The sequence below is a fragment of the Conger conger genome, chromosome 1 (genome assembly GCF_963514075.1).
Source record: "Conger conger chromosome 1, fConCon1.1, whole genome shotgun sequence".
NCBI lineage: Eukaryota > Metazoa > Chordata > Actinopteri > Anguilliformes > Congridae > Conger > Conger conger.
Window position 1 is genome coordinate 17028693 of NC_083760.1, and position 25132 is coordinate 17053824.

The 25132-nt window shown below is 44.3% G+C and overlaps 1 protein-coding gene across 1 annotated transcript; it reads left to right on the forward strand.

The window, feature by feature from the left end:
• The first annotated feature begins 2051 nt into the window (after nt 1-2051).
• Nucleotides 2052-23984, forward strand: hif1aa (hypoxia inducible factor 1 subunit alpha a). The gene is made up of 15 exons (XM_061241629.1): nt 2052-2448; nt 14724-14914; nt 15789-15934; nt 16091-16175; nt 16526-16638; nt 17448-17650; nt 18539-18645; nt 19067-19214; nt 19609-19838; nt 20507-20712; nt 21054-21176; nt 21444-21709; nt 21901-22006; nt 22355-22463; nt 22584-23984. The coding sequence occupies exons 1-15, from the start codon at nt 2417-2419 to the stop codon at nt 22733-22735; spliced, it is 2217 nt and encodes a 738-aa protein (XP_061097613.1). The 5' UTR covers nt 2052-2416; the 3' UTR covers nt 22736-23984.
• Nucleotides 23985-25132: the final 1148 nt, after the last annotated feature.

Sequence of the window (25132 nt, forward strand, 5' to 3'; positions counted from 1 at the left end):
CACAGAGAGTGGTCATTCATCCTCATTCTCTACCTGTCAGATGACCTTTGCTAATGTGATATGTGTTAGACCTGCTTTTCTTAGCCCGGCTGACATATTTTATGGCAACCGAATGCTCAGCTCCAATACGAATGCACAAGACTGCAGGAAGGACCCATGAACTCCTTAAGTCATTTGAAACCCTGCTGTGCACATGTTTGCCATGTGAAGCCCTACTTTCCTTTCTACGTGCAGTATCCAAATCAAGAGCACCGTTGTCACAACATATCATTGTTTTTGGGCCCGAGGCATTGCTGGAGAACCATGCTACCCTCCGAATATATACTGCATGCAGGAACATAATGGCTGTCACTTTGAGAGCTGCAATCTTCTAATGGCAATGGCACTGTAAGCAACAGAATGAACAACAAGCAGAGACTTGCCTGAGCAGAATGTATAATATGACAAAGACTTGATTATGGCTCTCTAAGGACAACCCAGGGGCCAGTCACACCAATGCTGATGTGAACAGCCTTACCTGTTTTTATTGATCGCTGGAGAGCAAACAGACTATTGTGCCAAAAACACACAGAAGGAAAGAGAGAAAACCAATCCTTTACTTCTTTCATCCCTGAGGCTGGCAGTAGGGTATTATTCCTTTCAAAGTTGCTTTTCTAATACAAAAAAAGCCCTTGACAACATTATATTCATTCCATAAGTCCTAATGGCACAATGGTAAACAGACCTCAAACAACAGCTTTAGGGTGGTGAACCACATTCATTGAAGGCTTTACATAAACTGAACTATAGATTCCTGGTTTACAGCCTGCCAAGTTCAGTCAATGAGAGAAACAATACTCACTTGGCAAAATCCTGACTCCATTACCCCATCATGAAGCTACTGGTAGTAATTGGATGCAAATGTTCAGACAAACTGAGCAAAAAAGGCACAATGTTAAGTCAGTTCAACCAAAAATTGCTATGAAGGTAGTTCTTTAAATATACTTAAGATTTAAAATATTGTATTTTTTATGTTATCATTTGAAGGAGCAAAGCTCACATAGCTCAGATAAAGATGATAAAGAGGTTAAGGTGTTTTGCATATCCATACCGTTTCTGTACTGGCTGACTCCTCAGGCATCTGGGGCTGCAGAAGAATGATCATGGTGTGTTTTTACAAAGCCACAGCACAGGGAGGATCCAACATTGTACATTGACTGGCCACGCTAGCATTTTCACATAGTGCCATTCTGCCAGTTCTAGGAACAGCACACCACCTTTCAGTCATTGAATAATCTAATTAATATGTAGGCTTGGAGGTCACTAATCTTCGGTGACAGTGAGAAATGCAGTCATGTCTACATATGTCCTTTTGGGCACTTTTCTAGGTAGATTATTACATGTTTGTGGAATTTCATATTTGTTCCATCCTTGGTCAGAGCACAACTAAATTCTTGCACGACTCACACGTTTCTCATAGGAAAAAGGCAGAGATTCAAACCTCAGCTCCTCCCATGCTGGTTCTTAGTGCCATAGACAATTCAGGGATCTCTGCTCATATCTTGCGCAATTATTCACCAGTTTGTCCAAGGATCTAAAAAATTTTTTTTAATGAAGCACAATTGTTCAAATGTTGTAGCTGGTGCAAAAAATATATATATATACAACATGGAAATATGTCATCCACATTTAAGTGTGAACAATCTTTCAACAATCAACGGAATATCTTTCAGGATCATATCACATGCCACATTTTTACTAACTTACATTTTTGGAAGTAAATGAGAGAGGCAGCTTGTACACATATAACTTGGACTGCATTTCTATTTTATTTTGGAGGACGTGTATCCCCCAAACACTCAAGAGCAGACTAAAGTATGAATATAAATGTTCGTAAAAAAATAAAAAAAACATAAAAAATGAAAGTGAAGAATGAGTAGCCTATATTGCAAGCAGGTAAAAAAAAAGTGTTCTTTTTTTTTTTTTTTTAACAGAGCATAGGGTTCATACGGGAAATATGTCATCAGAACGTGCGCGTGCATGTGGTCTGTGGGGCATGTGATTGCTCGTTCACAGAAAGACTGGGAACGAGAGCAGTAGACTACACACAATAGTGCGGCGTGCGAGAGTGAACTTTAATATTGTGGAGCTTCTCAAACTTTGACAGAGAAATCTGACACAAAAAGGTGTCCGACGGATGTTTTGACCTTCAGGGCGTCGGAGGGTTAACCTCTTAATACTACGAAAATCAACAAAGTTTTGTATTAAAGGGAATTTGCGGTTTTTTAGATTTAGCTCGTTAAACAACTAAATAGCTAGCTTGCTGGCTAGCTACATCTTCACACACGGACCTGCAACTTGCTTGTCTACAGCGTTGTTTCAGGAATACTTAGCTAGCAGCTTGCTAGCATTGTAGCAAACAGATTTTCATCCCAGAATGGACAAAGTGGTTGTCACTGAAAAGAAAAGGTAGGCTACATGTTGTGCTTTGTAGGGAGATGGGTGATGTGTATTTTTTATGTTCGTCTACAGGTTATGTTGCCAACCACGTCATCTTCTTAATACGTGCAATTTATTGATAAACACGTTCGTTTGCTAGCTAAATATGTTTGTATAGTTTTCTTGAGTTACCAATTTGGCCAATCTAAAAGGCATAGCTAGCTAACTTATACGTCGTTAAGCAGTGCTAGTTGGCCGTCCTGGCTTAACGTTACACTAGACACCGTCCACGTCGCCATTTTGTCGCTGACACTAGACCAGCTAGCTACATTTCTGTGGTGATCCTAATCTAACAAATTAAGTACATTGACCACATTGCTAGCTAGTTACTATTTTTAACGGAAAAACATGTAAAGTTAGCTTTAATGTGAGCAAGCTCTTTAGCAAATAGCTACACGTAAGTTAACTAACTGGGCAGCTGCTAGTTAGTGTTAGAACTAGTAGTACTCTAACTATGCTAGTTATCTAACGTTTGTTGTGAGCAATGTAGGTTTTCCTGCCTGACTTATTAGCTAACAGGCTTACCTTAGGCTATCTGTCTTTAACCGCATGTTTTGCCTTTCCATGACACTTAACGTTAATCCCTTGGTCTTCATTCGTTTGCATCGGTTTACCAGTTATTTAAAAGCTAACTTAGAAACCTAGTGTTGTCGGAAGTATAGAATGGATTTGGATGATTACTGTAAATCCGTTAAATTTATAATTCACAACTTTATAAAATGTTAACTTGTTGCTTCTATTTTCCCAAGTTTGTCTTAAGGGCTTTAACTTATTAGGTAGCATCTGTGTCAATCTGGCCACGGTTTCTGTTAATAAACTTGTTTTTCTTCTTAGCAGACGATTTCAGGTCGCCGTTTTGGTATTGTCCATTATATGGTTGCATATTTACTCAGGAAATTGTTGAGTAAAATCTTAATACTTGACCTTGTTTCACTTGGCTACGTTCATGATCCCCAAGAACATGTTTCTTGTCTTGTTGGTTTAAACGAACTGACGTTAAATTAGTTGGTAACATATAGGTACTTTCACTGAAACTTACTTCTATGGCTTTTTCACAGTTCAAATCAGGAAAATGTATTTGGCTATCTTGATATTGCCTATTTGCGTCGGGTTTATAATTTTTCTAGATGATTGTAAAAATGTGCCTGTTGCCTGCTTTGACAGCATATTTAAAAAAATGAATTGTGAATATTATAATGTACAATTATGAGCATTTAAGCTAAACCTATTTGGTAATATAGCTGTGGTAATGTTACATAATTCTAACATGATGTGTAAAAGTGATGGGGAGGGAAACTTGGCTTAGCGGAGGTACAGTGGTAGCGAAGTAATTTGATACAATACTTGGGGCCGTCTGCACAAGATCAGGCTTTCCTCCAGGGCATTAACTCGTGGTCGTGTCCTGTGTGATGTGGTGGGACTTCGTTTTTTTTGTTTCTGTGTTGGAGCGAGTTCCTGGTTACCCCAAGTCTTATTCGGTACATGTTCCTCGCCACCTGTCAGTAATACTTACTGACCAGTGAAATTTGTAGTCACCTTTGAGATTGTATTCCTGTGTGCTTTGTAGAGCACAATAATTACCAAATGGAGATGTTGCCATCCATGGAGGCTATGGGTTTTCAAGATGGAAAAATGGTCATGGATTTGTAAAGTTTCTGGATCTGATTTAGAAAAATAAATCCAATATCTTACAGTATCTTGTATTCAATTCGATGGGAAGTCGGTTTTGGGGACATCTGCTGTATTGCTCTGGGCTGGAGCTATCTCTTCTGCTGAAAGCTGTTCTATAGAGCATTATATATTTGAGCTGATTATCCTCCATTGTATACTGAGCCCAAGAGGTTGCCAGACAGTGTATAAGTTAGCTTTGCAGGCTTGAGTACAGTAGTGCTCCATCTTGTTCTCAAAAGCCGAGAATCATCAACAGTATTGTTTCTTAATTACTGTTTTAATATTTAGAGGGATTATTTACCCTCTTAAGCCACAGTATGCCGGAAATAGCCATGTATGATATGAAGAGTCAAATAAAAGTGAAGAAAAAAGACTACAAAAAGAGAAATTAAAAGGTTTTTAATGATCAAATTAAAGACTTAATGAACTTATGGACACATGGCCACTAAAACCGTTCAGTTGAAAATTAAGAAGTAAAGGACAAACCTGCATTGTGTTAATGTTTCAGGGACACGATTACAGACGTAATCGTGTTCAGTGACCTAATTAGGAACCTATTGATCCTCCTCCGTCTTTCTTTTCAACGGTTAAAAAGGAAAATGTTGTCTCTTTATGCGATAGTGCTCACAGTGCTATACTGCAAACTATGTCAACATGGAACTTTATTCTTAATGCCATGTTTAGCTTTTTCTGGAATAATGTGGTTTAAGAGTGAAAATAATCCATCCAAACATGAAAAGCAATGTATTAAAATACTCTGATTGCTATTGTGGCTAGAACAGAAAATAACATGCACAGGTCACACTTGGTCCTCTAGGACTGTGTTTAAGAACCACTGCTCTGGCTTATATTGCACACCATAGGAAAACAATGTGTTATTTCATTTCCGCCATGCATATGGGCTCAATATGTTTTGTGCATGTTCAGTGTACATTTGATTTTACATTTTGTTGTTCTACATATCTCAGTTCTTAGTCACTGAAAACCTGACGTCAATGAGAGTTCCTGTTGCAACATGTCGGAGCTGAGACTAGACTAGGGGAAGCAGCACTGAAATTGGCAGTTTAAAATATACTGTTTAGACTGGGGTGTGTTTTTTTAATGCTGTTCTTGTATCTGGAAATGGCTGTAAATTATTAAGTTTTACCTTTCAGTGAGAATTTCTAGACATTCTACTGTAATGTCAACCTGAGCGTGACAACATAAACTTAGTACTTACTTCCGAATTAAACTTATGTCCAAAACAGTCAATTGTGACCATTTTGAAATCTCATAAAATGTAGGCTAACAACAGGAAAATTCTTAAAAATAGATGTATTAGTCCCATACCAAGGCACCAACCAGCTCGTCAGGAGCAATTGGGGGTTAGGTAATGCTGCTATCTTCATGAATATCAAGACGAAGATATACATATTTTCATAATAGTCATTTTATTTTAATGACGCTATAGGCTGATTCGCTGTAATACTTTGTCAAATGGTAAATGTAGTTTCAAAAATGTGCCAAACTACTCAAGGCTCGAGAGTGCTCCTGTTTTAGGAGGGTTTGCATTTGATGCGTCAATAATTTAGGAGTACATTTACTATTTGGAATGCATTTGTGTGCTCCTACATTTTTTTATGTAATTTTTAGCCCAAGGTTATAAACTACAGACATTACCACGGTATTCTGCTAGAAGTGCATTTCTGCAGGCTTGTAGCCTGGCAAATATTACATAACGTTGGCCGTGATATTATATAATGCAAGATAATGTTTTGCATTACAATGCATGAATGTCTAGTGGCAGATATCCCTAGGCATTCCATGTGTATATATGTTAGTGACTGCCGTTTGAGGATGCAGTGAGGAAATGGGTTTAGCCTAGTGTTATTTTGATGATGATTTGGAGGTTAATAATGATTGGACACTACATTGCCTTAAGTCAGGCTGACTTTATTTTCAGTGTGGTAAAATGTCTTGATAATACCAAGCAGAAAATACTTGTGTGGTTGGGGATGGATAAACCATAACTCCATGTGGTAGAAGTCCTCTGAGATACCAGACATCAAATTTGGTAACTCAGGTTTATATTGGATGAATCCCTACTTCTTTTTGTAATTCTGATCGAACATTTCTACATCCTGTCTTGTTTTACTTTATTTCTACATGGCTGTTCATCTGGTCGAAAAACGTTACAAACATAGGACTTACGATGCTTCACAAATGCACTCTATCTTCTGAACACTCTTTAAAAGCTACAAGCTTGTCTCGCTGCACTGTCTGCTCTGCAGCATTGACAGTGCTCAGTTGTGGTTTGCTTTGCTCTGCTCTACGACATGAACAAATGCCAGAAATAATGTTTGAGGTCATCTCGTACTCCCTCAGTATGGTGCTATTATGCACTGTTACAAAAGCACCATTACCTATCCTCTTCGCAAACAAGCTTGCTGTCAGTGTGTTATAGATGTAACTTTGTATTTAGAATTTTAGTTTGATCCTTTGCAAACACAGTTAACTTAGTCGTGCTTTGTTGCACGTTTAATTTCCATTCTATGATTCCATCCAGGTCTAGCACGATTGCACATATTAATCAACTGAATGCACTTAATGTTTCTCATGCATTGTAAATTGCTGTGGGTAAGAGTGCCTGGGTTAGCCAATTCCATTTCCATTAGTCCAGAGGAATGGCACTTTTGAAAATATTAATGTGGTGAGGTTTTCTTTAACATGGATTATCTTGCCTTAATGCGAACCATAATAATGTATGTCAAGAAAGATGATTGTGTTGATCTTAGCCGTTCCATATTTTCTTGTCTACCCGTTTTTGTCAAGTCCCCTGGGCTGGGTTTGTCAGTGCTAGATATAAATATGGTAGTCCTCGGTGCCCGAGCTATCGATTCGGCCACCTCTGAACCATCATGTGATTACATACCACAATACAGAATTTGTGGCCCTTGAAGACATGATCACAGTATTTTGGAAGAAATGGGCATATTGCAGAAATTGTTTTATTTTCATTTTTAAAATTTCATACATTGACAAATTGGCCAGGTTCAAGTGCACGAAGGAGCGTGTTGTAGGTGTAATTAGGTTCTCATTCAGATTGGTTTATTTAAGTGTTAAAGTGCTTATTAATGAGGTTTGTACTCACTGTTTGCACACACTGACATTTCTTTGCTTATTGAATGATCTGGTTTCAGTTCAGCTTGTAGTGCTTGACATTGTTCTCGGTTTCAATTATGCGAAGAACTGTAGCTACACTGATTTGTCATTTACAGTGCTGTGAGGGGAGGTATTGTGAATTTGCAATGAGGTGTTTGCATAGTAATCCACAGGAAATAGTTATTTACAAACCGCATAATTTATAAACATTTTTTAAATTAAATTTAAAGTATTGGGCACGGAAAACCTCCCTACTCATTATAGGATGGTAGAATATTACAACTACATTATTTCTGAAAACAAGGAAGAAGCAGATCCGATGTTCGTCATTAGAAAACAGGAAAGTTTATTACAATCAGGAAAATGTTCCAAAGAGCAATGGTGTTTGGGATGTTTTAAAGGCTGACATTTGCATATATTCAAATATGTCTACAAATCCAAGTGTAACCTCTGATTGGTGGTAAGGAATTGCACCTATCCCGAGCACCTCGGATTGGGCCATTCAAATCCTTAATGGTTGTGAGGCCTTGCCCCGCTCCCCCCTGGAGTTCAGTGGAAAATCCCCAGTGGGGGAACCTTGAAACTGATAGCGGTCATTATCATATGTGAAGTGGTCCAGTACACAAATTTGTCTGTCTCCCAACACTTTGTATTATGTTCATAACGCCTGCCCTCCTCTCTCACCTTTTTTGAAATGGAATATTTCAGTATTTCTTTTAACATACCTGTTGAGGTAGTAAACCTTGGCAGTTCAGATCCTATCCATTGGGCGTTGATGGCATCCACTCTGCAGCGAGGCCTAGCAGCTTCCATGCCAACACATCACATGATCGCCGAAAAAGAAAGTTTATGTATATATTACACGTTAAAATCACTCCATAATGGTCAATATGGTTTCGCGCCCAGCCCTACTTTCAGTATTCTGAGATAATGAAAAGGTGCAGCCACTGCTAAGAGGTTCCACCGCTGGTGTCACTTGACTCTTGACTCCATCATAGGTTTCCAATGAATGCTTTTAATGTTTGTTTTTTAAATTAAATGGTGCAAGTTTCGTTCCAACACACTTTGCAAATTCTTAATCGTACTGTTGCTATGAAAACAATGAAATGTCTTTGACGGTATTGCAAAACCCCATACATTGCAATATTTCCAACATTCTTATATTGAACAGAACATCAATTGAAATAAATACTTTTCATCGCAGTTCAAGCAGTCTTGTGCAATCTGTTTCTCACATGTTCATATCTCAATGACAATGAATACGATATGTCGCGCAGCCCTAATTAAAAACGAAGTACTGTAGCTGTTGGCTATTTATGGCATTGTGAGGCGAAGTGCAGAATCTCAGTTGGCAAGCAGCACAAGCCCGGTTACATAATCTCCTGAATCCTCTTTTAAACGTGGACCCCGGTCCACCAGACGGGGGGAAAGGTTTGACCTACAAAGCGAAGGGAGTAGCTGTGTTTTCGCCCGGTCCCGTCAGGCGGCTAAAGTGTGGGAGAGGTGTGGCTCTGCCTGACCTTCACACTGCAGGCACGAGGCAGAGAAGTACGCTCTGTTCTGAACGCCTCTCTCCCAGGGACGATAAGACAGCTCTCCCGTCCAGGCCTGTGCTGAAATGGTGCAGTATTGCTATTAAACTTTACGAGCAGCGGCTCGTTGCAATCGGGTCCTTCTGAACGCGGGCGGCTCTGCGCGGTTTAAACGCTGTATTAACAGTCACCGCACCGCGCGCTGTACACCCCTGGTCACCCGTGGGGCCGCTGTATACGTAAGGGCCAGTGAGGTTAATAGGGTTTCTGATGTCTGAGAGGCCTGCTCTACCAGAGAGGGAAAAGATGGCATCATCCCAAGCATTTTTATTTACTGGTCGGTAAGAGACCTTATGACACAACATCCGCTGCAAAAATTCAAAACAGGAAAGAGTGTGAATCATTATGCCTTGAAGCTATTCTCATTCGTATTTATTTCATTTTTAATACGCAAAACTGTTATAATAGAAAGCAAGTTGAGACTGGCTATTGCTTTTCCCTGTAAAGGCTTCTGCTTAGGTTTTCGTAGAGCCAGCAGTGGTTCTTGATGCCTAGAATGTGCATTGCACCTTTTGAGAAGTTGCGTTTATAGGCTATGGCAATTTGATTACATACTTCAGCAGTTTGAAAATCAGGCAGTTCTCCTGCAAGTGCACTTTTTTTGTTCGTTTTTTGCAGTACAAAACTCATTATGAGTTATTGTAGCATGTACACTCCTGACATGCGATCATTTATTCCAGTAAGCTGTTCTGTGATGTTAGTATGTGCACACCACAAGTTAACCACCTGACAATCAAATCTTTTCTTTTCATCCATCATCTTCCACCCGTGAGAGATCATATTTAAACTGGGTGCTGGGCTCTGTAGATCAGAAACGAACTGTATTTCTCCTGAGTGATGTACAGTGACACATGGGTCAGTCAATGCCTTGGTGAACAACATTTTTTCATTACTCGTAGGTGACCTTCAAATATTAGAGCTCACATGCTGAAATCAGCAGCCAGACGGTCGTTCTTGACTTTTACTGTCTGAAATGGTGGTCAGGAAGTTTGCTTCTCCTAGTTGAAAGCTCCACTGCTCGCCTGTGTTTTGACTTCATGGAATAACAAAGAATCTTAAGTGTGGCTGTTGCTGCCACAAGAGTGATTCATTTTCTCCAGAAAATAAAGATTTATTCTTAATAGAGAGTTGGATTGCTTCCTCAAAACCATCAGGACAGGTAGGACATGTCATAGCAGCTCTTTTACAGTGTATTGCTAACCTGCACCAGTGTGCTAGCAGGTTTAACATATAAACAGTGCTACAATTTTCTCAAAAAACAAATAAACGTCACTGTGTATATTTCAGTCATTTGAAGTCAGATGCAAGACCGCTAGTGTATGCAGAGTTTTTGTGGAAGTAGCTGCCTACCCCAGATGCCGCTGTGTGTTTGAGCTAATCCTGAACAGTGACATATTTGTTATTGTATCGGCCTATTGCGCGTTGTCCCGGTCGTACATCACGCTGACACTTGTGTCACTCCATCCGTCTCCAGTCCAGTAACTAACGCTTTATTACCCTCACTATGTGCTGTACGCCGGGCACTTCCAATTAACTAGTGACCGAGTGCCCCTGCTTAAATCAACAGCAGAAATGGCGCTCTTGCAATGAATTATGCCCATAAAGACTTGCTTGCCTTGCACTTTGAACATACACTTCACTCAGTGTTCAGTTCGTAACAGTGCTGTGATAAAGCCAGTAAGAAGTGGGGTTTTTCTTTGCAAAAGTACAGTGTTCCTTGTGTACTTTATGTAGCAGAGCTGTCTGTTACAGTTCAATAATGCATAAATAATAATGAGGAAGTTTGTGGCACAGTATTTTATGGTGGGCTCATTCCTGTTTAGAAACAGAGGCATTGGGATGGATGATGTAGCCTAATGGTCTTTTTTTTCAGACAATTAGACAGTGTTGGTGATTTTCTCAGCGCCTCTAATGACATGTAGCCTAATTGTATTGCTGGAATGATCTGCTGGGGTTTGGGATGTGGCCCATTAGCTTAATTTCGTCCTCTCACATTTCAGTGTGAATGTGACTTTTCACTTTTAAATGTTCTCCCATGTTGACGTCACTTTCTGTAAAGCACTGGCAAAATCCATTCCCTTGGGTTGTACATGAAAAACATTCAAGACAAGAACCATTCATATTCTTGGCCTATCCGGTCTTGTTACAGGTTGTAGACTTGTTTATTGTTTGGCTACAGTCTCTTTTTTTCCATTTAATTTATAATAAAAATGCCATTGTCCTTTGGATATCAAAATGTTGGCTATGGATCTATGTATTTCTAAACCCAAATCTCCAAAGGGGAAACTTTAATTCAGATTAATTTTCCATTGTGAGTGTGCTGTGACTCAGGCCGGCCATATTGTCATGGCCTCGTCAGATGGGAGTCATCGTACGGGGCACTGTCTTGACAGGCACAACATGGCTTCCGTGCAAATAATAAAACGCAGCAAGAGGTGCTGTGTCTGTGGCATGAACCAAGCACAAGTTTCCAGTGCAGATGGGCTGTAAGGCGTCATGGGACCTGGACAAATGGCCGTGCTGAGCTGTGCCCCGTCCTCCTGACGCTGACCACAGTCATGTAGCGTAATTACACAGCTTGCTGATGGCCCGTTTCCATGGCTGGCCCCAGTGACCCTGGTGGGCTGAGGTGGCAGGGCTGGCTAAAAAAAGATGATACAGTGGAAAAAGGGGTGTATATTTCTCTAGGTGTACTGAGGGAGGGGGAGCTCTGTTGATTAGTGACCTATGCATCAAGCAAGAGGAAGGACACCCAGCTGTTAGTTATTCTGTCGGTGACGCAACGTCGACAAGGGATATAATTTTGCTGTGATCGATGGGGACCTTGACTTTGCGTGCATCCTGTAGGCGTGGGCTCCCTCCCAACAAGTGACGCCGTATTGCCAAGGCAATGGTCATAAGAGGAAGTGAACATGGGAGAACTAGAACTGCGGTGTATGTTATCTTTTGTATTACAGTGAAAAATGAACGATCAGAAAGGAAACTGAGGAGCTAAAATGTTGAGCAGTGAAAAGCTGAAAGCTGAAGTTTTCAGTGTAAATGGGGTTTAAGTGAAAGGTAAATGTTAGCTATTAGACGTGTGTGCTGGCTAGCTGAATGCAGTGATTTACCCAAAATGGATCGACATGAACAGTAGTTATGAACACGCATCTATGCCTGGGCTAAATGGCACTTCTTCTGAGAATTACTGGTACTCTGTCATGGAGTCGGAGTGAAAAGGCCGGACGTGTAATATATATGCCATTTTTTTAAGGTCAAAATAATTTGTTGTTTTCATAAAACTATCCCCTTCCTAAACGGAAGCTTTCTTGGACACTTTGGCCCATCACCCGGTCCAGCCAATAAGAGGAATGGGGAGTTCTTGTTTTCTTTAATGGGTGGTGTGTTCTACCATTAAGGTTCACCTAACTCAGGAAAGTGTCTGCTCTTGTGACATATTAATAGCCAGATAAAATGTGTCCACATCTTGCTGTAATGGTTCAAAAAAGTAATTGATCTTTCCCAGGTTAGGCTAATCGATGCTTGCCGTAGCTGTGGCTCATTACAGTAAACTCATTCTGGAACTTGGCTAAACTTGTGGCTGTAAAGCTGCCAAAATTTTTATTTATTTATGCAGCGAGGATCTTAACTAGTTAGCCATATGATACATCCAAGTTAAGGTACTCCACTTTAATCAGCCTAGGAAAACATTTATCCAATAACAGGCGTTTGTTCCTTAGGAATTTTATCAATTTTATTTTATCTCCTGCCACTGAAGAAATTTGAGAACCCCATTTCAATCTTTCAGCTGAAGGAGTTTAATGAGGCAGAAGTAGGACAGTTTCATATCCCGGTCATAGCCCCAACATATCTGCTTCTTGTTTTGTTGATCAGAGCTGCTCTACTCTGCACAGGCTCTGTACATGAGTTAAAGCTGTACTCCTGCTTTCTGTGTAGATTACATAGCTACTCTGCTGCTGCAAGGCGAAGTGCCATCCAGTGCGTTTTGAGCAGTTTATTGGGATTTGGGCAGATATTTCCTGCCATCAGCAGTCTCATCATCAATAGACAAGTGCGACAGTTCCTAGGTTAGCCATACATACCCAAGCCATAACACCACCTCCATGTTTCAAAGATGAGGGGGTGCTTTGGATCATGAGCTGTTCCTGTCTTCACACTTTCCCAATTCCGTCACTTTTGTACAGATTAATACGAGTCCATAAATGTTTGTTTTGGAATGCTAGTTTTTAAATGACTCTTCTGGCCTTGAGGTTTATTGGCAGTTTATTTTAGTCTTTGACACCTGTGTCTACATCCTGTGGAGTGTTCTTGATCTGTGACAGTTGAAAATAGTATTCTTCGGTAATCCACTGCAGTGGTCTTCATGGTCTACCAGGTTTTTTGCATTTGCTGTACTCATCAGTGCGTTCTTGCGTTTGAAACCAATGTACCAAGCTGTTGATTTTGACACACCCAGTCTTTTGGCTGTATCTCTGATTGATTTATAGATTTTACCACCCCTAGATAGCCTGATTTACTGGTGTTGACACTTATTTTGTCCACATGTTGAGAGAACTGCAACAGACTCCAAATGCGAATTCCCCACCGAGAATCAACTCTTGACCTTTTGGTAGCTTTCTTGAGAATAAGGTGATGCAACACACAGCTGTCCAAGGAACAACTGAGCAACAAATTGTCCAAAATTGGAGTGGGGGCTATGTATAAAAACATCAGAAATTCCTGCATGTTCAGCCAGTATGGATATAACTGTACTTAAACTGATAGTCTGCTCCGTAATCTCATATCCCTGAACTTGCATTTAACTGGAGTTAAAACAACAGAAATTGTAATGCTGACCAGTTACTTCACTTAATATTGGTTTAAACGGTTGTATTTCAAATCTCTATTTAATTCGCAGGATCACACCAGCTGTGATGCTTTGTTTTAAATTGTTGAAAGTTTACATTTGCACATGCCAATTTATTGCAATGCACTTGCAATCATTGAGACCGTCACTCTGACAGAATGAATCAATCATCCTCTGTCATTCCTGGGAATTCCCAGCTGTCCCAATGATGTATTGGCCAATTGGGAAAGGGATTCAGTCAGCTGGGCATACAAAGCAAGGTGTATTACAAAGTGTACAGGGAGTGGCGGACCAGGAGGAGGAAATGGGAGGTGATGAGGGGAGTGAAGATTACCAAAACAGGAAATTGGACAGGGTGGGCGTTTGTTTTCTGCCTCTCTCTCTTCCACTAGTTTTGCACTGTAATTTGATTAATACATTGATGCTTGGCTCAAGTCCTTTAATGAAACATGATTGAAAGCATTCAGTTCAAATCAGTTTGTCGCTCCCGTGTTAAAATGGTCTAAAGCATGAGATGTATTTTAATTGAGGAAGGTTGTCATCATAATGCATGCTCTCCAGACCCCACACCCACAGCCTGCAGTCTGCTATATGAATTAAACATCCCTCTCTCAGACCATGGTAACACTGGCCATTCTCCCCTCAGCGCACAGGGAAGAAGCAATAAGTGTCAGAGCGATGGGTGAGCCGATCTGGCTGTACTCCAAGATCCTGAACATAGAATCCCTGTGCATGTCATATGACCGTGACCCCCCGCGTCCAATCGCAGCGAGGGGAGGGGGGGGGACCCGCTGCGCTGCTTTTGGTCCGCAGCCAATAAGCTTTTAGAGTAAGACATTCATGTAAATGAGCCCCCGTCACATGAAGCGGCGGGTAGCGTCTTGGGAGACCACAGTGCTGCAGCGTCTGGTCTGCGCGGTGCGCCTCTGCAGAATGCCGCCCCGGGTGTCGAGCGCGGACGCTAACCAGGCCCCCGATGTGCCCCTCTCCTGCAGGGTGAGCTCGGAGCGCAGGAAGGAGAAGTCCAGAGATGCGGCGCGGAGCCGGAGGGGGAAGGAGTCGGAGGTGTTCTACGAGCTGGCCAACGAGCTGCCCCTGCCCCACAGCGTCACCTCCAACCTGGACAAGGCCTCCGTCATGAGGCTGGCCATCAGCTACCTGCGCGTGCGGAAGCTGCTCAACGCCGGTCAGTGTCTGCAGGGGAGCGGGGAGCGGGGAGCGGGGGGGGGGGGGGGGGGGGGGGGCAGGAGGGTAAAGAGCCAGGCTGTGCTGTCTGCATCTGGTGCAGTGTGACCTCCACCAAGGCCTCCGCCATGCGGCTGGCCGTCAGTTACTTCAGCATAAGGAAGCAGGTCAGTGTCCTGTGTGGGGTGGAGTCAGGCCGGGCAGGGGGTGGTTCTGGGTGGGCTGGTTATGGGTGGGTTAGTTTTGGGTGGGGCTCTGCAGGGTAGTACACAGCCAGACCCCAGCGGCATGGTGAGTGTGAATCCCTCGAACCGTGTGTGGTGCAGGAGACGCTCAACGTGTCATCAGCACGGTGGGTGAGATATGATCTCTTTGCGGGTTCATAAGTGATCCAATCGCAGGCGACACTGCAGCAGAGTGACTGTGCTCACCAGAGCTCCACAAATCCAGCCTCTTCACTCTACTTTATGTAGCCCGCCTGCGCACTCTTCTGCCCACTTCTCCAGGCGGCGGTAACAAACGGCGTCTTCGTGCCGTAACTCGAGAGTTGAGCGCTGCGTGATTCCCTCCTGCATTTACGCTGTTAATCCAGGCATAGAAATGGGGCCCAAGGCTAAATTATTCTGCTAAATTGGCAGCAAAAAGCCACGCTATAAAACAAGAATGTGCTTATAAGGAGTGAGAGCTCATGTAATGGGTTGTTCAGATTGTCACAGCGATTAGAGCTGTTTTTTTTTTGTTTGTCTTCCTTTCTCTCTCCCTTCCTCTCTTCTCAGAGCTGTGTGTGATGTATGATGTACAGATATGTGTGTGTGTGTGTGTGTGTGTGTTGTACAGGTGTATGATGTACTGAAAGTGTCCTTCCTCCTCCCCAGATGATGCAGTGGTGGAGTCTGACCTGGACTCCCAGCTCAACAGCTTCTACCTGAAGGCTCTGGAAGGCTTCCTCATGGTACTGTCTGAGGATGGAGACATGATCTATCTCTCCGAGAACGTCAGCAAGTGCCTGGGACTCGCCCAGGTGAGTGTGCTACTTCACTGTCTGTGTGCGTGTATCTGTGTGCACGCGCGTGTGTGCGTGCGTGTCTGTCTCTGTATGTCTGTGTGCGGGCTGCAGAGGGTGGTGTTCAGCCGATGATTGAGCTGTTTCTCTAAAACCTCTTTTCTCCTGTGACAGTTCGACCTGACGGGACACAGCGTCTTTGACTACGCTCACCCCTGCGACCACGAGGAGATGAGGGAGATGCTCGTACACAGAACAGGTGAAATACAGCGACTGCACGCACCCAGACAAACAGTCCACTAATCCCAAAGATCCCCCCCCAACATCGGTGTTGCAGCTCAGGCTTTTACAAACTGACATGCTCATTACTGACCCTTACTGATGTTGCGCAACTCAATTTCGCCTTGTTTGCATTTGTAAGAAGGAATGTTTATCCCCAGGGAGGTACAAGGTTAGAACATGTCGAAGAAGGGGTTTGGTTATTGCTGTGCTGGGCGAACAGTGGCCTGATTTCAGTAATATCCTCCAATGCCGTCTGAATCTGTGCAGTTAGCATTAATGCGTTTAGCACAGTTGAGACCTTGACGAGCTCTCCGATTTCTTTCCCAGGGTCTTCCAAAAAAGCCAAGCAGCCGAACACAGAGCGAAGCTTCTTCCTGCGCATGAAGTGCACACTCACCAACAGGGGACGCACCGTCAACGTCAAGTCAGCCACGTGGAAGGTAAGCCCTCTTGAGCTCGGACGGCGCCGTCAGGAAGCGCTCCTAAGCCCCGGCTTCCTTCCCTGCCGCCCCCCGCAGTTTTTTAAGAGGCTTGTGGCCTGGACAGCAAGTGATGGCTGGGGTCAGCGGGAGAAATTAGCCTTGCGCCTGCTTAGTCTTCCGGTCACCGGACACAGATTCCATAAGCAGAGCTCTCAGTATAGCTCCGCGTCCCCACGCTAGGCTAATCCAAGGCCCTGTACCTGGAGAAGTGGGCGACTTGCTGACCTGCACTGCTGTTTACGGTACACTCTGGCCTGGTTTCTCTGAACTGTTGTTCACTGCCTGCAGTCACGTATAAAGCGTCTAATCGCTTTAAACATGGATGAAAGGGTCGGTGGACACATAAGGGCTAATTTTGCATCAGTTAAACATCCCCACGTGGTATGTTTGTGAGACTGTGTGGAACTGAAGAAGAATGGCTCAATTACTTGTGATCCAGGCCTTTTCTAGAACTATCTTTTCAAAACCTCACACACAATTTCTCCAATAAGCAAGGCTGTAGCTTTGAGTTCTGAAGCCCGGTACAATATATGTTGTAGCAAATTTAAAATGGTTACACCCCATATCCTGGTCCCCCTTCTGTGGGTCAGTGGTCTCTCCAAATCTGTGGCCCTGCCACTGAGAATAAGACCAGCAGGAGTACATGGCTATCCAATAGAGCCTACTGTAATACTTCCCCTTTGTGTGCAGTGCGAGGTAGACAGACAGTCAGTCTCCTAAAATGGCGGCTTGGTTTAACCCCTGCCTCTCTTCCGTCCCCTCCACAGGTGCTCCAGTGCACGGGGCACATCAGAGTGCAGAAGAGCGAAGATGCCCAGGAGGAGTGCGGCTTCAAGGAGCCCCCCGTCCCGTACCTGGTGCTCATCTGCGAGCCCATCCCACACCCCTCCAACATCGAGTTCCCCCTGGACAGCAAGACCTTCCTCAGCCGCCACACTCTGGACATGAAGTTCTCCTACTGCGACGAGAGGTGAGCACGGCCCTTTCTCCTGTACAACCTTAAAGCAAAGCCAGGGCCCTTCCTCCTGTACAACCTTAAAGCAAAGCCAGGGCCCTTCCTCCTGTACAACCTTAAAGCAAAGCCAGGGCCCTTCCTCCTGTACAACCTTAAAGCAAAGCCAGGGCCCTCTCTCCTGTACAACCTTAAAGCAAAGCCAGGGCCCTTCCTCCTGTACAACCTTAAAGCAAAGCCAGGGCCCTTCCTCCTGTACAACCTTAAAGCAAAGCCAGGGCCCTTCCTCCTGTACAACCTTAAAGCAAAGCCAGGGCCCTTCCTCCTGTACAACCTTAAAGCAAAGCCAGGGCCCTTTCTCCTGTACAACCTTAAAGCAAAGCCAGGGCCCTTTCTCCTGTACAACCTTAAAGCAAAGCCAGGGCCCTTCCTCCTGTACAACCTTAAAGCAAAGCCAGGGCCCTTTCTCCTGTACAACCTTAAAGCAAAGCCAGGGCCCTTCCTCCTGTACAACCTTAAAGCAAAGCCAGGGCCCTTTCTCCTGTACAACCTTAAAGCAAAGCCAGGGCCCTTTCTCTTGTACAACCTTAAAGCAAAGCCAGGGCCCTTTCTCCTGTACAACCTTAAAGCAAAGCCAGGGCCCTTCCTCCTGTACAACCTTAAAGCAAAGCCAGGGCCCTTTCTCAAATATGTTATGCATTCTTGAAAATATTTCCATGGAAGTGTGGCTAAACATGTCAGTGACTGTTCCCGTTGAAGTTTATGCAACATTGCCACCTAGTGACAGATACATGAAACTGCTTACTGAAAGGAAAGGCTTTCAGTGGTGGCTTTCTTCCTTTGATTGAAAGATAACTTGGCTTCGACTGTGTGCTGATAGGCCCTCTCTCTGCGTCTCTCCCTCAGGATCACAGAGCTGATGGGATACAAGCCTGAGGACCTGCTGAATTGCTCCGTATACGAGTACTACCACGCCCTGGACTCAGACCACCTCACCAAGACTCACCATAACCGTGAGCATCACCCCACTCTGAAACACATTCACTCCCCAACTTTTCAGATAAAAACTTGATCGAGGCTGTCTGGGATTACCTGGAGAGCCAGAAGAAAGTGAGACCACCAAATCCTGCAGAAGACCTGTGGCAAGTTCTCCAATGTGTTTGGTACAACCTGCCAGCTAATTTTGTTATAAAACTGCAGTCTACATAATAGAATTGATGCCGTTTTAAAGATGAAGGGAGTCACAACCGTTTCTGTTCTTTACACTACATTTTTCAATAATTAAAACCATTCATTTGTTTTACATGTGCATAAAACTTTTGCACAGTACTATACATAAGCGTACTTTACCCTGCGGCTTTGATTCCGCCTGACACGCAGTTCAGCAGGTCTCAGGGCTGGTCTTTATTCTGCTCTCCTCCTCTCTTCCTCCAGTGTTTGCCAAGGGCCAGGCCACCACAGGTCAGTACCGCATGCTGGCTAAGAGGGGAGGCTATGCCTGGGTGGAGACCCAGGCCACCGTCATCTACAACAATAAGAACTCCCAGCCCCAGTGCATCGTGTGCGTCAACTACGTGCTCAGGTACGGACCCTGGTCTCCGGGGACATTGAGGGTATGTGTGGGATGCTGTTGGACATGGTGTCCGTGATATACAGTTATGTGTGTGATGATGGGAATGGGCCGTGGTGAAGTAGATGAGCAAGTATCTCACAATCTATTTTTTACACAAATGACTGAAACTGCAATGAAACTCTGCCAAACCTCCTAAACCTTGTACTAAATATTAATTGAAATTATTGCCGTTGAATTTGCCTATTTTAAGTGGTTAATAGGAGAACTCAAGTGGTCAGTCGGCTGGCTTCACCTGCCTTGCAGTGCAGACCTCCGTTAGTCCGCTGACCGCAGTTTGTGTACGACCCTTGATGATGCGCCGCTCTGTGAAAGCTCTGTGCGTGACCTGGGCCTGTCTCCTCAGCGGGGTGGTGCAGGAGGACCTCATCCTGTCCCTGGAGCAGACGGAGGAGAAGGCCGAGCCCCTGGAGAAGGAGAGTCCCCAGGCCGACGTGGTCAAGCTCTTCACCAAGGTGGCGGAGGCCGGCGGCACGGACAGCCTGTACGAGCAGCTGAAGAAGGAGCCCGATGCCCTCACCCTGCTGGCTCCTGCAGCTGGAGACACCATCATCCCCCTGGACTTCAGCTGCCCAGGTCAGTGAGCTCTCTCCTGTGTGAAGAGCGCATGTATAAGCTGTTACTCCCACAGTTCCAAGCCAACCAGACCTGGGTCAGGTAGCTAATTTATTTTGGATTCTAATACTATTCTGTACCTGACTGATCTTGCCTGGTATAATTGAGGCCACCAGAAGGCAGGCTTTGGACCTTTTGAGAGTATTTCATACTGGATTTCACACCAGACAAGTGCAGAAAAGTATTTGAATCCTAAACAATTACGTATTTGACCCAGGGCTCAAGCAAACGTGATTTTGATGTACTAATATTGGTAGAAATGATTAACAACTGATTTTTAACATTGTGTCCCTCCAGATGGTTAAAGTTAGAGATGGCAGACATTAGAAGAATGACTACACCCAGTGTCTTAGATGCGAAGCACCACCCGTAGCGCCCCCAAAATTTCAGCTGCTTGATTGCCAGTAGCTCCCCCTTGTGGGGAACTTTGTAAGTGAGAGAGTGAGTTACAAGCCAGGTCCCTCAGGTGCTTCATATGTAGAAATAGTGGGTTTGCACCACTTCACAGGATGGAGGCTCTTGTTTTTCAAGAGAAACATCTTAGTAGTTGGCTATCCTCATCTATCGTATGAAGTTGAAGCTCTGGAGCCCTGACCCAATCCTGACTCCTCTTTGGCTCTGCCCTGCAGAAGCTGAGATCCTGGTGGTGAAAGAGGTCCCTCTCTACAACGACGTGATGCTGCCCTCCAGCAGTGAGAAGCTGCCCCCCAGCAAGCCTGCCCAGTCCCTGGTCACCAAGCTGGAGCCCGGCCGTGAGACTTTCCCCTTCTCCGAAGCCTGTTCCCAGGACACCAGCACCCCCTCAAACTCCAGCACCTGCCCCAGTTCCCCAGAGGTGAGCATACCCAACCCTGCCAAACCCATGCCTGGAGCTAGGAGACATGATAGTAGTCAATCATACCCCATGGACTGGAGTCCTTTTTAAGATCATGGGGTACTTGCACCTGCTTGAGCAGTTTTGCATGGTATCTGGTTACAAGAAGTCTTAACATTGAACACATTTTTAAACTCATTTTTAAATAAAAGTGCAATGTTAATCATTTGCTTATAGATTTGAGATGTCCAGAGTTCCTCAGGCTAGAACAGCAGGCCCTGGTTGCCATTTACAACTGGTTCTCTCCTATTTAACAGTACTAGAACTGAACTGAAATGACACGATCTCTTTACTCTCTCCAGCCTGGTAGCCCGATGGACTTCTGCTTCCGTGTGGACTCTGATATCGGTGGCGAGTTTAAGCTGGACCTGGTGGAGAAACTGTTTGCCATCGACACAGAACCCAAGACTCCTTTTACTACACAGGTAGGCCTAATGCTTTATACGGAGAAAACGCTAGATATGTCAATACTGCTTCTACCACCAAGGTGTTCAAGGCCAATGCTGCATACTCTAGAAGTTAGTAAGCTGAATCTTCGACCAATTAGCCTGTTCTCGTGTGTTCCTATGTGAACCTACAGTAAATTGGAAATTGCATGTCAGAATCCAGGCATTGTACAGTAACTGGTAGGCTGTCCTACGTGACTGAAGACTGCATCGCTGACTCTGTCCCCTCGGCCTGGCCTTCCACAGACCATGCAGGACCAGGACCTGGACCTGGAGATGCTGGCTCCCTACATCCCCATGGACGATGACTTCCAGCTGCGCACGCTGTCCCCCGTGGAGGCCCCGCGGCCCAGCCCGGCCAAGCCCAGCCCCGCCCGGGCCCCCGCCGCCCTGCACCTCCACGAGCTGTGCACCTCTCCCAGCTCCCCCTTCAGCCAGAGCGCCTCCCCCGCCCCCTCAGAGGAGCCCCTCGCCCTGCGCTGCGCCTCCCCACTCGGTGCACCTTCCAAGAGGTGAGGCCCTGCCACCATCCCGCGTTTATTCACATTTACACTTAAGTCATTTAGCGTTCGACATCCCAATAGGCACATCTCAGTTCCTCTAAGACACCGCTCCACATAACCACGGGCTGCTTTTGAGTTGGACATGCCCCAGCAGAACTGTGACTGACCTGGGCACCTCTCGCCCACTTCCTGCACTTCAGGCTTCCTCTGGATGGACAGCTCACTCCCAGGATGGTGGCTGTACAAAACCTTCAGCGTAAGAGGAAGCTGGAGGACGTCACCACCTTGTCCCAGGCTTTTGGACTGGTATGTATCTGAAGATTTTGCATGTCCCCCGTTGATATAATTCTACTGCATGAACCAGAGAGCAGTGTTGTGGAATCTGAGCATTTTTTACATAAAATGAGAGGGCCCTAGACTGTTGCCACGGATTCATTTTGGTTACCATACTTACCATTCCTTTTCCCCCATTATTTTCTTTTTCACATGGTCTCAGTTAATTTACTGTTATGCCTTTTATCTCTTTTATTTGAGATTGTTTGTGCTTGATTTAGCATAACTTATATTGACTTGTATGGAACAAAGTTCGCTATGTAAGATTATTTCTGCTCATGTGATGGATTGAGTGATTGACTGGACTGTTCGTTTTCCCAGGGTGCCTTGCAGTTGTCCGACCCTGCCAAGCTGGGAAAAAAGGCCAAGCTGCTGGAGACCGGCGGCTCAGAGCTGCTGTCCAGTAAGACCATCCTTCTCCTGCCTTCAGGTGGGTCTCCTACAGCAGGATGTTAAACCTGCTTCTTCTCTCTTTTACTCGACTGTGCTACACGCTAAACCTCTCCACGGCCGTCGTCCGTTGCTCACGTGTGCCGTCTCTTGCGTTCAGATCTGGCGTGCCGCCTCCTGGGGACCTCGTTTGAGGGCAGCGGACTCCCCCAGCTCACGCGGTACGACTGCGAGGTCAACGCCCCGGTCCTGGGCCGACAGCACCTGCTGCAGGGAGAGGAGCTGCTGAGAGCCCTGGACCAAGTCATCTGACCTGAGCACCAGCCTGCCGCTTAACCCCACACCCCGCTGCCCCAGCCAAGACCCCTCTATTTATATTTTCTATGTTTAGTTATTTTACACGTCTGCTCCCGTCTCGCTCCATGCAGCGCATAGATCTCAATGGACTTCCCATTGAACATATATTATATAACACAGCAGCAGCCTTGAGGTCACCTTAGCCTTGAGCACCTGGAGGGAGGAGTGCACCAGCGGTGTTACCGCGGTTCAAACCCAATCACCCGTGACACGCAGTTAGCGGTTTGAAAAAGACGCGTCTAACTTTCTGTCTCCACGGCCCCGGTGCTTTCGCCAGTGGTGTACTGTAGCTTCAATCGCACAATTATATATTTTCTTAAAAAAAATAAATAAAAATAAACGACAAAAAAAGAACGATTCCGAGCAGACCATGCAATACGAGGCATTTTTAAGACTACTTTAATGAAAGATTCAACATTTATTTTTTTTTCTCCTGTATTTTCTTTCCTGTTCTGTGTCATGGTAGAGTGCATAAAATGTTCAGTCTCGATTCCTTTTCGTCGACCCTGTCTAATCTGTCACGGTCTGAGTGTAACATCTGTTAGTGGTTTGCCAATATATGCGGCTTCAGAAGTTGTATGTCAGTCCATGTATGTTGCTGTGTATATGTTTGCATAGATCACCTTTGACCTTTAGAATGACAAAGATTGTGTGTAAAAACACCAGCAAAATGAACATTTTGAAATGGAAAATTGATTGTGAAACGGGATCGAGTAATGTGGACCTGAAATTGTTTTTGTTTTTTTCCGTGTTAGCAAGGGAAGTTGGTTGAGCGATTTGTAGTCTAATTCTGAAATAGATTTTAAAATATATATATTTTAGTTACGTTAGTCACTTTTTTTCAGCCAGCTGAAAGGCAGCCATGCTGTAGACTTAAATCCTCATGCTTAATCACTGTAGTATAACCGTACGTTAAGCTTAATTGGCGTATTGTTGATCAGACGAGCAAGCCCGTTTTCCAAGCTTCACGTTGTGTTTAATGGTGGCAGTTATGCAATGTTGGTGCTCTTGCTTGTTGCCGTCAGTAATAATAATCATGTCATAATGCATCTGTTGACTTTTTTTTGTGTCATTTCCTAATATAGGATTTTTGTCATATGTATAAACGTCTGTTAATTCATCCTTCTGCTGTCTGTGGTTTGGTCTTCTAACACTAAATGTATTGTTTTATTGCATCAGTAAATGAAATATGTGGACCAGGCTATATGAAGTGTCTTTCTGTTCCTGTGGTCCATGCCAATGTAAGACATGAAACAAACTAGATATGCGATTGTAGTTCTGAGCCCTTAGGCTCAGGGTTGGCAACCCTGGTCCTGGAGAGCTGCTGGGTGTGCTGGCTTTCATTGTTGCTCAGCACTCAATTAATTAATGAAAGCCGTTGATTACACAGCTAACTCATAACACCTTGTTTCTTGGGTCTGAATCGGTGGCTTATTTTACGGTGAAAGCAAAAACCAGCACATCTGGCAGCTCTCTAGGACCAGGGTTGCCGACCCCGGGGCTAGGCTAATATTGTTCTGTCTGTTGCATTTATGGCAACTTCTCGTCACTGCTATGCCTTAAAGATGTAACCAGGGACCCTTTGGAAGGGACTGGTCCTTTTTCCCCATTCCTTCTTTCAGCATGGGCCATCATTATCATTACATTACATGTTATTGAGTTATTGACATGTTATTGACAGTTTTATCCAAAGCAGCTTCCAGTTGATTCAACTAAGCAGGGGACAACCCCTCCTGGAGCAATGTGGGGTTAAGGGCCTTGCTTTAGGGCCCAACCGCTACACAGATCTTATCGTGGCTACACCGGGAATTGAACCACCAGCCTTGCGGGTCCCGGCCTTGCATCTTAACCGCTACTATACATATACTATAACCGCTTTCATTAGTCATCATAAGCACTGTAATACTGCATTTCCTGAGAACCGGGGTTAAGTGTTTTCTGTATTTATAGAGTCCCTTTGCAAGTACAGCCGCCCTACCTGCTAAAATTCATTCAATCGTGACTGCAGAAGTCTCACAATGACCAATCAATGTTCAAAACTGACACCATTCTTTCCACTGACGTAACCTTATTTTCTCAACGTGGGAGCTGTTTCTGCCTGGTCATGTTTCCGATGCTGGACTACCACACCATATGTAACACCATGTTATACCGATACTTACATTAGGCATACAATTTAAAATACTGTTTATATGATAATCGGTATTCTGGTTACAAACGACCACAATAAAAGCTTCCGATATTTACCGGACTACATCAACATTAGGCTGTAACAGAAACAATTGTTCCCCTGTGGTGTTACAGTTTATAGGATAGCCTAACCGAACTTGAGATTTCTGAATTAAGATATAA

What these genes read in the sequence shown, in the direction of transcription:
- hif1aa (XM_061241629.1), top strand. Translation starts at nt 2,417, where the DNA reads ATGGACAAAGTGGTTGTCACTGAAAAGAAAAG. An exon ending in TTCTCCTACTGCGACGAGAG is followed by an intron (nt 17,651 to 18,538) that starts GTGAGCACGGCC and finishes TCTCTCCCTCAG; the next exon opens with GATCACAGAGCTGATGGGAT. An exon ending in TGCGTCAACTACGTGCTCAG is followed by an intron (nt 19,215 to 19,608) that starts GTACGGACCCTG and finishes CTGTCTCCTCAG; the next exon opens with CGGGGTGGTGCAGGAGGACC.